General features: G+C 39.9%; 1 protein-coding gene across 22 annotated transcripts in view; it reads right to left on the bottom strand.

Annotated features, from left to right (window-relative positions):
* Window positions 1–12,907, bottom strand: part of ANK2 (ankyrin 2) — a gene marked incomplete at its 5' end in the record, with an annotated part of 311,705 nt that overhangs the window by 112,076 nt on the left and 186,722 nt on the right. For 16 of the 22 annotated variants that reach the window (XM_081960493.1, XM_081960486.1, XM_081960488.1 and 13 more), the window contains 3 exons: window positions 888–986; window positions 1,882–1,980; window positions 11,820–11,921. In XM_081960493.1, coding sequence (XP_081816619.1) covers window positions 888–986; window positions 1,882–1,980; window positions 11,820–11,921 — 300 coding nt within the window. Of the gene's footprint in view, window positions 1–887; window positions 990–1,881; window positions 1,981–11,819; window positions 11,922–12,907 lie in introns of all 22 variants that reach the window. The other 6 variants (XM_081960494.1, XM_081960477.1, XM_081960492.1 and 3 more) reach the window with 1 other exon arrangement.

The raw sequence follows: 12,907 nt of genomic DNA, 5'->3' as shown, positions 1-12,907 counted from the left end.
ATATACCTTGAGGCCCTCTTATATGATGAAGCTCAGTAGCATCATGCACAGATTAGGAATTTTCATCTGATTATAGATGCCTCTTTATTTAAAGATTTGTCAGTTCCTTTCTGTTCTTTCCCTCCCTCAAGAATAGGAGGCCTCTTTTGTTTTGCTGGTGTGAGTCAGCAATTACAAAATAGATCAAAGAATACTGTCTCAGATACCAAGGTATTTCCTGAATATAAGGCGGTGGGTGACTAGGAAAGCATTATTCTAGATGCTATCTTGTAGTTATGGCTTGTGAATAATCACTCCTTGTTATTGTGGTAAAACTTTAGACTTTTAGAGAAAATAAAAACATAATAATGCTATATTTTAAATCTGTATTTTACATTTGCAAAGATATAGTTATTACGCATGTCCTTCCTAGGATGGAGAGGCAAAAAAATTAGAAGCATATTCTTTGGTCACTTCTATTGATGGTTCCTTATTAATTAGACATACAACTGTGTATGAACTAATTTCTAACATTTTTAGGAATGATTAAAAATGTTATTGTGTTACTAAGACATTTTAAAGCTATATCTAAAATTTAGGGATGGGGATTAGCTATCTTATGCTTGGTATGTTGCAAAATGGTGACTGCTTTTGCAGAAGGATATGTGAATACCAGATTATAAAGGATAGCTTTAATAATCTGGAAATGATTATTTGATATTATTGATGATAATATGCATCATTTATAAAATAGTTTATTTATCTGCATCTGCTGGAAATTGTTAACATCAATCACAATACTGAATAAACTGTGTACTTCTCTATATATGTCACCAATTAATCTTCAGACAATTTTTATTTAAAGTGCACATACACGTGCAGAAAGTTGCACATATATGTCAACTTACCTGAGACTGTGCATTAATATTAGCTCCTTCCTTAACTAGAACTTTGACCACTTCAGCCTGTCCCGCCAAGGAGGCAATATGTAGTGCGGTATTTCCCTTCTGCTTTGCACAAAATAAAAAAGTACGCATTAATTTAACTTGTACCTAGAATTCAGAGCAACATAAAGTACAATCTCTACAATATCAATAAAAATATGAATTAAATGTGGAAATTTCTCCATTATAAAATGTTCAATATCTTCCATTTCCTTTAAAATCTGATTTAAATTAAGATTACTGAAACACATTTCTAGGAAAGCAATATACTTATTCTTTTTAAAAAATCAGTACTGTTGGTAGGCATTTTCATTAGGAAGCATCACAATTTGGGAATAATTTACTTAAATAGTTGTTTCTAATTATGAAATTCTGTCAACAACATGAACATTGAAATATAGTTATGCACACCAATTCCTAATAAACCAAAAGAATTGAACTACTTTAGAATGTCCGCTGAAAGAAAACAACAGTTCTAATCCATAATTAAATAAATTATAAAATTAATTCAAAATTTACTGTTGGCTTATTTAGTAATTAACCAATTCTTGGTTTCTTTAAAAAATAATATAAATTAAAAATTCTACCAGCTGCACATAAGAAGAAGCAGGAAATGGGGGAACAAATGAGTTTATAGTTGTTTCAGGCTTGTACTGCCTGTCTTGGTTAAATATTAAATCCTGATTTTAGTATAATAAATCGAAAACAATCATTACTTGCAAGAAGTCCTGCAAAGTTTTACAAAACTAAAATTGTGATTCCTGTACAGATGAAATTTCATTCAGAATTAAGAAGAGAAAGCAACATGTAGAAATTATTTGGGAAATATACAAAGGCCATAATTTAGAAATTGTGCCTAACTAAACTTCAAATCATTAAAACAATTTACTAATAGATTTTACCATTCACTCTTTTGGGTTAATTATATTTTTCTAAGCACCTGGACAATAAATAGTACCTTAGTTGCAGAATCAACTGCAGATCCTCTTTCCAGCAATTCCTGAACCAGACCTACATGGCCTTCTTTGGCAGCCAGGTGTAAGGCATTAAGTCCATTCTGTATACAAATAAATTATACTGTTAATTTGGAGGTTACATTGACTTGTCAGAATGTCATATTAGGTGCACTGTTTCTCAACTTCAGTGTAAATCATAGACCTGGCAAGTTGGGAGCAATAATTCCCAGTGTGGAAAATTTATTAAATCAGCATAAAGCAGATACTGTCCAAAGCAAGAAAGAAAACAATCAAATAACATTCATAATTTAGGGGTGTGTGTTTAATTTATCATTTATTTACCTTTTCCAATCTTACAAGAACCTGAAGAATTCAACCAGAAAAACAATATAAATATAAATAACATACATGTAAACATAGAAATTAATTCATTGTTGCCTACCTTCCTACTAAGGGCCAAAGTGCTTTCAAAATAAAATTGTCTTCAGAGTTTTTCAGAAGCAGAAGAGAGTTGGGCCCAGATGCACCCCTATGCAAAGAGGCCCTCAACAAAAATGCCTTACATACAGCACACACAACGTGTACTTTATAAGCCACATATAGATATTGAAACTAGATTGGCAGAATTATATTTGAAACGGCATTCCCTAAATGTATTGTAAAGGAGAGTAAATTCAAATGTATTGAAAGAGATTGTTGTTGTTAGTTGTGAAGTCATGTCTGACCCATCCACTCCATGGACAACGTTTCTCCAGGCCTTCCTGTCCTCTACCATCCTCTGGAGTCCATTTAAGCTCACGCTGACTGCTTCGGTGACTCCATCCAGCCACCTCATTCTCTGTTGTCCCCTTCTTCTTTTGCCCTCAATCTTTCCCAGCATTAGACTCTTCTCCAGTGAGTCCTTCCTTCTTATTAGGTGGCCAAAGTATTTGAGTTTCATCTTCAGGATCTGGCCTTCTAAAGAGCAGTCAGGGTTGATTTCCTCTAGGACTGACTAGTTTGATCGCCTTGCAGTCCAATGGACTCGCAGGAGTCTTCTCCAGCACCATAGTTCAAAGGCTCAATTCTTTGGCACTCAGCTTTTCTTAGAGTCCAACTTGGATGAACTCAATTACAGCAGCAATGGATACACCATCAGAAGATTTGAAGGACCAGATCAGGAACAGCTTAGCTGTGATAACTTATTTATGATTAAGACCTGACTGATTCAGTACATCAATTCTTTGATTTGAATTGATTCAGTCCATCAGTTCTTCAGGTATATACCACTTTGCCATATAGGCCTTTCTAGATAATGACTTGCACCGCATCCTTAGTGCAACACTTGAGTGACAAAAAAATGTGTATCCCCAATCATTTGCCCAGCTCATGGATAACATCAGGCTTAGTAATTTAAATAGTATGCCATGCAATGACTGGAATTTTAGGGCTATCAGAGAATACTTGAAAACAAACATATTTTGTGGGGAGGATCCTGCATCAATTGCAGAGAGCAGACGGGCAAGTCCATGAAAAGTTGTAAATGTAAGTGTTAAGTATACACACTTTAAATCACATCCCCTTTGACTATAGAACTCTGCATAGATTTGCTATATAGATCACAAGTTTGCTAATACATTTATTAGTGTTTAATATGACACAGGGCACTATGCACTAAATATATTGGAAAAAATACAATAGCTCATTCTGTTGAGACAGTTATGTGGAAGTTATACATACAGTCAAAGGTACTGAGCATGAAATAAATTAACACAACACTACACATACGATTTAGTTGCAATTATCAATGGAATCTGCAAAAGGTCAGTTGAGCACAATCAAATCTATTTAGAAGAGAAACTGGCTAGAAACCAAATACTGCTTAACTGATTAAATGGATCAAAGCAGGAAAAAAGACACGGATGGAAAAAAACTCATGTTGATTTTTTTAGGGATCAGAAAACAGAAGATCAGTGTTTTTTGAGCTTTACACTGAAGTGTCCTATTTAATTTTAAGAAAATGCTGTAAACCTATAGGCAAGACATATTTATGAAAGGAAAATAGAAAAATAGTTAAATAATAGCTGTGTCTATCATTGTCTCTTTAAAACTTCAGTATTGCATTTCTTTATACTGTATAACCAAGAACCAGATCTACAATTAAAAGAGGTCACATAGAAAAGTGTGACAGGAATTAAAGTATAACACAACTAAGTAGTGTTTATTTTACCATGTTCCATTACTATCACTGTAATACGTGTAAATTAAATTGTTTATTCCTTCTTTATCTAAGGATATTTAGAAGGGCTACAATCCATTTATGGTAGCTAGAGACAATCTCTAAATTCAGAAAATTGTAAACTTCTTGGTTTAAAAAATTATCAGAGCAGAATGCTTTTATTGGCATTTTAGGAGTTATATAATATTGCTAACATTCTTTATCTTTTAATTTAATGATAGACAGAGACATGGAGGGGAAGGAGAGAGAGAAGTTACTGAGTGTATTTAAGCATTTAATTTTTCCTGCAGTTCTTAAAATGTCATTTTTATGACAAACAATATATAGTGGTTAATACATCTGCCTAATATGTAATACATCCCAGGTTCAAATCCTAGTAAGGGTATGGCTAGCTGATGAGAGCTAAATAGCTTGAAATAGATCTATACCAGTCTCGCTTTATTTATTTATCAGCACAAATACAACACAAATATAACAAAGGCAACATTAAAAATATGGTTTTCTGCCTGGATGGTCTCCTGGAGTGAGCCGAAAGGCAGAAAAGGGAAGCAGTGTGTTCCCTCCCATATTTGGGCATACCAGGGGTTGTGACACAATACAATACCTATTTCCCTGGCTTAGCTGATAAAGGAGGAGAGCCTGTGGCTTAGTGGCTAATACATCTGCCTAAAACGTAATACAGCCCAGGTTCAAATCCCAGTAAGGGTATGGCTAGCTGATGAGAGCTAAATAGCTTGAAATAGATCTATACTAGTCTCCCTTTATTTATTTATCAGCACAAATACAACAGATAGATAGATAGATAGATAGATAGATAGATAGATGATAGATAGATAGATAGATAGATAGATAGATAGATAGATAGATAGATAGATAGATGATAGATAGATATCCAAAAGGAAGGAGATTATGTAATTTAGGACAATCAAAGGAAAAACCATGTCAAAAATTTATTTATTTATTTATTATTTATTATTAGCGTTTATATACCGCCCCCTCTCCCGAAAGGGACTCGGGGCGGTGTACAGTCCGTATTAAAATACAACAGATTAAAACATAGAAATAACTACAGAAAATACATGTATGAGAGGAGGATAAAATATGCCAAACTGTACAGCTAATAAATAAATCAATACAAAAGTTTAAAATATCAGATTAAATTTAAAACACTATCCCTCTAAAAACCAGTAAGAATGTGTATGCCAGGAGGTAGACGTTATAAATTATGCCAAACCAGCCAGTCGGAACAGGTGTGTCTTCAGTTTCTGTCGGAAGGAGCGGAGGTCAGTAGTGGTTCTAATGTCGGGGGGGAGGTCATTCCAGAGGGTTGGGCCCATCACAGAGAAGGCCCTACTCCTCGGTGTCGCCCGTTGGCATTGCCTCGTGGACGGCACCAGGAGAAGGCCCTCCCTGTGAGAGCGGATTGGCCGCAGGGATGTATGTGGGAGGATGCGATCCCGCAGGTAACTAGGCCCTATGCCATGGAGCGCTTTAAAGATGGTGATCAGAACCTTGAAACACACCCGAAAGACCACAGGTAGCCAGTGCAGCTCACGCAGGAGAGGTGTTATGTGGGAGTACCTAGTACTCCCCATGACTACCCGCGCGGCTGCGTTCTGGACTAGCTGCAGTCTTCGGGCGCGTCCCAAGGGAAGCCCCATGTAGAGAGCGTTACAGTAGTCCAGGCGAGACGTCACCAGTGCGTGAGTGACTGTGCGTAGGGCATCACGGTCCAGAAGGGGGTGCAATTGGCGCACCAGGCGAACCTGGTGGAACGCCCCCCTTGCCACGGCTGCCACATGATCATCCATTGACAGCCGGGCGTCTAGGAGGATGCCCAAATTGCGCGCCCGTTCCACAGGGGGCAATTGTTCGCCCCCTATGGCCAGTGATGGAATCAGCTGGCTGAACCGAGGTGCCGGTAGCCACAGCCACTCAGTCTTGGAGGGGTTGAGTTTGAGTCTGTTGTCCCCCATCCAGACCCCGACGGCTTCCAAACACCGGGACATCACTTCGACAGCCTCGTTGGGGTGGCTTGGGGTTGAGATGTACAACTGAGTATCATCAGCATACAGATGGTACTCAACCCCAAAACCACGGATGATCTCACCCAGCGGCTTCACATATGCGTTGAACAAAAGGGGCGAGAGGACCGACCCCTGCGGCACCCCACAAGAGAGTGGCCTCGGGGTCGACCTCTGCCCCCCAGTCAACACATATTGCATCCGGCCGGAGAGGTAGGAGCCGAACCACGGTAAAACGGTGCCTCCGACTCCCATCCCCTCCAGCCGGCGCAATAGGATACCATGGTCGATGGTATCAAAAGCCGCTGAGAGGTCTAATAGGACCAGGATAGAGGAGCAACCTCTATCTCTGGCCCTCCAGAGATCATCCACCAACGCGACCAAGGCTGTCTCGGTGCTGTGCCCGGGTCGGAAGCCGGACTGGCGTGGGTCTAGATATACGGATTCGTCGAGGTGACGTGGAAATTGCTGCGCCACCACATTCTCAACAACCTTCGCTAAAAGGGGAGGTTGGAGACTGGACAATAACTAGCTAGCTCCGTTGGGTCAAGTGAAGGCCTCTTGAGCAGGGGCCTCACCACCGCCTCTTTCAAGGCAGTCGGTAAGGAACCCTCGCTCAATGAGGCGTTCACCAGGCCCAGAAGCCAGCCTCGCGTCACCTCCCAGGATGCCAGTACCAACCAGGAGGGGCACGGGTCCATTGAATATGTGGTGGGTCGCAGCCGTCCACGCAACCCGTCTAAATCCTCGGGGGCAACAGAGTCAAACTCCTCCCAGAGTGGACTCACAAGACTCACTGATGTCGGCTCGTCCGGTCTACTGGGGGGGGGGCATCCGCTCCGGATCTGAGCGACTTTGTCTTGCAGATATTCCCCAAACTCCTCTGCTCTTCCCTGCAAGGGTGCCTCTCGCGTCTCCTGCGACAGGAGAGAGCGGGTCACCCTAAACAGGGCGGCAGGGCGGTTATCCGCAGACGCAATGAGAGCGGCACAATGTCTATGTTTAGCTGCTCTCAATGCCACAAGGTAGGTCCGTAAATAGGCTCTTACCTGTGTTCGGTCAGATTCGGAGCGTGAGGACCTCCACCTGCTCTCTAGACATCTCCTATGGCGCTTCATCACCCTAAGCTCCTCGGTGTACCAGGGAGCCCGGGTGGATCGTTGCCGTAGGAGAGGTCGCAGAGGCGCAACCCGGTCCAAGGCCCCCGCCGTCGCCCTATTCCAGGCGTCGACTAGGTCCTCCGACCGAGCGCGGGTCAGGGCTACAGGTAAAGGCCCAAGCTCCATCTGGAACCTGTCCGGTTCCATCAAGTGCTTGGGGCGGTACCAGCTTGAACAAACTGGCTCCGCCTCCTCGCGGTGGAGGGTAGCGCCAGGGAAGTCCAGCCGGAGACATGAGTGATCTGACCATGACAGGGGCATAATCTCTAAATCCCCTATTCCCCGATCACTCATCCACTGCTCAGATACAAAGATAAGGTCCAGTGTGTGGCCGCCTTCGTCTGTGGGGCCCTGAATTAGTTGGGTCAGGTCCATGGCTGTCATGGAAGCCATGAACTCCCAAGCCACCTCGGACGCTGCTCCCGTCGACGGCAGGTTGAAATCCCCCATAACCAGAAGTTTGGGTATCTCAACCGCCGTCTCCGAGACCAGCTCGAGGAGCTCGGGCAGGGCCGCTGACGTATAGCGAGGAGCCAAGTATACAATCAGCAGACCCCACTGCCTCCCTGGGCCCCATTTCATACCCAGCGACTCACACCTGGGTATCTGTGGAACAGTGAACTCCCTCGGCTCTAGACAATCCCGTATAACTACTGCCACCCCACCACCCTTACCCAGGGCCCGAGGCTGATGGAATGCACGGAAACCCGGTGGGCACATTTCCACGAGGGGTAAACCACCCTCGTGACCCAACCAGGTCTCCGTTATCCCTGCAAGGTCCAGCTCCCCCTCCGAGATCAACTCGTTAATGAGGGGGGCCTTGTTGGTCACGGACCTTGCATTGCAGAGCATCAGCCTCAGGCCCTGGCTCTGTAGTTCCCGACCACCTAGGCTGCGGGGGTTGGTACAAACGACCGGGCGTAGCCAGCAGCCACGGTCTCCCAACCAACCTTGCGATCTTCTCTTGTCCTCGCATCCCCCCCTCCCCGCGACCGTTGTAATAAAACAACCCTCTACTGGAATAACTTGTTCCCTCTCACCCCTCACCCCGCTCACTTCCTTCGTAGACTCACCTGTTCGTCTGGCGTTGGCTTTCCTCCTGGCCTGGTTATCCCCCTTCCCCTTCCTAGAACCCCCTAAAAACACAATAAAACATTTTGATAAAAATAATTTGCTTGTTTCCATTAATGTGCTCTCAATAAATATCAAAGTGCCCTTCCAATTGTAGAATGTATCTTTTGGCTTTAGATACTCTTTCAAAAGGAATAGCACATTCAGTATATGTTTTCTGACCTAGTAACAGGTCAAGATATTCTCCTATAAGGTTATCCCATTAGAAACAATGGGGTCAGAACTAGAGGGTCACCAGAAGGAGAAAAAGATCTTTCCATTGAAGACGTAATCTGAGCAGAACTCTACTCAGGATATTATTCTATTGATGGGACCAAATTTTGATTTTAACTCACTGTTAGCAATAATAATTAGCAATAAACTACCACCCTTATAGCTATAATTGCTTCACATATAGTGAATATCTGTAACAAAAGATCTTAGCAAAAGCATTTTGGCAAAGGCCTAAGAACCTACAACGTTTAACACAGAGTGTGTTAATCTTTCTTTTATTTTTGGAATGTAATCTCAAAAGTAAGTGGATGGACAAGGAAAAAATAAGCTTGGTGCCCACCTTCAAGAAGAATCAAATGCTACACAAGCCAGAGCTTCTTGGGGGTATGATTCATAGTTAAGGATTTTATTGTCCATTGAAAAACTGAGGCTTTGCTTTCCCACATACCTATAAATAAACGAACCAGCCTCTTATTCAAATGAGTCAAAATCCTGTTTCGGTGGATTCCTCCACACCCTGAAGAGTAGTACGAAAGTTTAAAATAATCTACTTAATTATTTTGTTTATGTCCTCCTCTTTAAAAAAATATTTCATAGCACGCATATAACATTGATGAGAATATAAACATACTCAGGATTATAGTGGAACATGCTTCTAAAACCCTGTTTTATTAATGTCATATACACCATGCTTTATAATGAAGGACCTGTGTCCCTATTCTGATTGCCACAGAGGAACATTAGCTCCTCAGATTTATTCTATCTATCATACTTCAAGCTTTCCTAATAGAATACTGACTATCTGGTATACCATATAAATAGTAAAGAAATTTCATGCTTCCACATGTGAGATCACTAAACACCAGGTCCATTGTGGAGGAAGATCTGGAAGAAGATATATTTGAGTAGTAGAAAGCCAAAGATTACACACTATGCTACCTCACTACCTGCAATTAATAAAATATTACTGTCTCTGAAATATTTCTATGCTGTCTTCATGTTACTGTTTTATTGAATATATGCCCATTTGTATTTGTTTTTCCTTTACATATTAATATCTATGTGTGGTCATAAGATACAGAGAATCTGTTTTACTGTTTCATGAGATATGGTAAATAATTTATTACATAAATAAGTTGTATTTAAATGCATTTATCGTGCATGCTTACAACTGGATGGTTTATCTTAGAGTTGAAGCATGAGTTATATTTCCTTTAATGCCATAAACCTGTTCATTACAATTGTTGGATATCTCCATTTTGAGGTAAAACATTTGTAGAAAAACAGGATACCAAGGTGGCACAGGAAAGAAATAAAGATGGAGTCTATTCATTTATTGTGCCAGCACATAATTAGTGGAGCACAAGTATATACCACGATGTCATTTGATCACTGCTAGCCTCACAGTTGAGCCATTTGTCAATATGTTGTCCCAACTGCATCAATCATAATTGTAGATCAATTAATGTGAGATCACTTTATTGAAATATATAGGGAGGCCATTAAGTGTATGATTTATATAACCTACTATAAAGGTTGGACTCTGTTTTTTATTTATCATTATGTATTTCTGAGGCTATCCCTTCTCTTTGAAATAATGTCATAATTTTCCATTTAAAAATCTGTATTTCTGGTCTATAACTATGCATGGATGGAGCTATATTGATAGATGATAGAAGATAGATAGATAGATAGATAGATAGATAGATAGATAGATAGATAGATAGATAGATAGATAGACAGACAGACAGACAGACAGACAGACAGACAGACAGACAGACAAAAATTCTGAAAGATAATGCTTCACTGTTATCAGTCAAAAACATCGATTTTAATATACACAGCAAAGCTCTTTCACTTGATTAAGACTTTATTGGCCTAAAGAAAAGCTTCAGCTGAAGAAAGTTCAATATCACTTCTTCAGTGAAACTATAATGAAAATGATTTGGGACTGCATTTCTTGTAGCAACTACACTCAGGAATGTAGATTTATTTATAATTATTTTGAGAGTCTGTATGGGCATTCGAAATATAAACATTGCTCCTTAAATCTCTAATAGTTTTTCAAGCAACACTCTTTGTCACAGAATATGTAACATTCCTACATTGATCTGTAATTGCTATGGTGGATAAATTTATATGCATTATAATTTGCAAATTTTGTTCCAAAATTCTATCAAAATATTCAACAACAAAATAATATTTAAGGGTTTAGCATTTGGTCCTAGATTTTGCTGACAATTTGGAAAAAGGCTCATGCCAACTCTGCCATTTTGTATTTGAAACAAAATAGCTATAAAAGTTATTTAGAGCACTGGAATATGCAATGTTTATAGGAATTGTAACTTTTGGCTATATGATAATCTCCAGGTTGTTTTTATAACTGTATTTCCCAGAATTCCAAGCCAAAAAAGATTTAAGGAAATTGTGTGAGGAATATTGCTTAAGTCCATACATATGACGACATTTTAAACATTTTTATGTGAAATATAATAAATAACATTTACTGCACAGCAGTAACTAACTGTATATTAAATACAATTATATCACCCCTGATATTCTAGCTGTGTGATGCTGTGTGTGTCAAGTTTCCGACAGATGCCAAAATTAAATCATGAGCCTCAAGCCATGTTTCATGTACCCCCCTCCCCCCAGGATGTGTCATCAATCACATTCACCAACAGGACAATTTGTTGTAGAGGTCACTCCCCTCCGGCCACTGTAAGTAACCCTGGGATCAACCTTGAGAGAGATAAGTCTGGAATGTGTATCTGTCTTTTGCTGCTGTGCCGTTTCATCAGTTTCCCATCCCCCCTTTCCTATGGCAACTCGAGAGCAGGCCAGGGATGCTTTGCAAGTTGACAGTGTACTGTAGACAGTATATAGACTGATCATCTCAACTGGCATTAATCAACAAGCATAATCAACAAGAAAAACATTTGTAGATTTGTTCCAAAAAATTGACAATCTTGCTGTAACAATATCCTATCTTCATTCTCTACATATAATGAACAATTCAGATCACCATCAGTCCCACCCCTTTGGGAATCATTTCAGGTCTATGTATTTTTATCTGTAATTGCCTTCTTTAGCAACTAGAAAACACTGGAAAAGATGGTTCCCATTTAACTTTCAATATTACAGTACAATCTGGAGCTTGTAATACATGAGCCGACATATGACTTCTTACTTACCTGATTGCATGTATTGATATCTATTCCTCCTTTTAGATATTCCACTACCTTGTCCAGATTGCCAGCTCTGGCAGCTCGAAGGAAGCTTGCATTGCTATCCGACTGTGAAAAACAAAACAGAATAATATTACTGAATATTCTGAACCTAAGGAACAGAAACACATTACTAAACGAAAGTGTTCTGTTATGTTACTGATGTTTTTCCCAAATCTTATTCATTCTATTACCCCTCTGGAAAAATTACAGCGTGAACTTTTTTTAAAAAAATTATAATACTACCAAGTGGCTTCTTTAAAATATGCAGCACCACTATGTTCCGAAAAGAGCATCAATAATCTCCCAAATCTAATCATTCTTGCCCCATTCAGCTGCCTGATAGTGTGAAGGGCATGGAACCAATGCACAAGTTAGGATTGTAAAGGACACTATCAATTTCCCCAGGTTTCATAAGTAGAAAGTAATGTCAGATCACATCACAAATGTCTTTAGTTGAAAGCAACCAACATTTTTATGCTGCGTGCCTGGAACAGTTTCATTCTATCTTTCCCTAGAAGCTGCTATAAGTGCAGAGAAGAACTGCTGTTTCACCAGCTTTATCATCGTCTGTGTAGATTTTAACATAAACTCACATTAGTATCCAATCACATTTGTGACTGGTTTTCACCACTATTACTATAGGCTTCTTTTTGAAATCCTTGGAGTTGGAGACTGTGCAGAGATCTGGCAGAAGCAATCTTATCCAGCACTCTGGCCAACTCCACATTCTGCAGATTAACAAGGCATTGGGGAATTGCTTGTCAACCATAATTATGAGTTGTTTAATTCTTGCTTCACATTCTTATACCACAACTAGACTCAACATCAAGCCACAAAATGCATAATATATATGTAGCTGCACAGGAAGAATACTGTTAAATCTATTGCCAGTGAATAAAGACAAGACTTGATAAATAAGAAATTACTTTTTTTAATTACACGAAAGCAACCAAAATTTGTGGAATATTTTATTATACACTTGGAAATGTATTGGCTATTTGGGATGCCTTCAAAAAATATTCATATAGTTCCATTGTTACTTACTGGGGGGA

The sequence above is a fragment of the Natrix helvetica genome (genome assembly GCF_964273705.1).
Source record: "Natrix helvetica genome assembly, chromosome: 7".
NCBI lineage: Eukaryota > Metazoa > Chordata > Lepidosauria > Squamata > Natricidae > Natrix > Natrix helvetica.
Note: the sequence above shows the minus strand (reverse complement) of the source record. Positions and strands in the feature narration are given on the sequence as shown.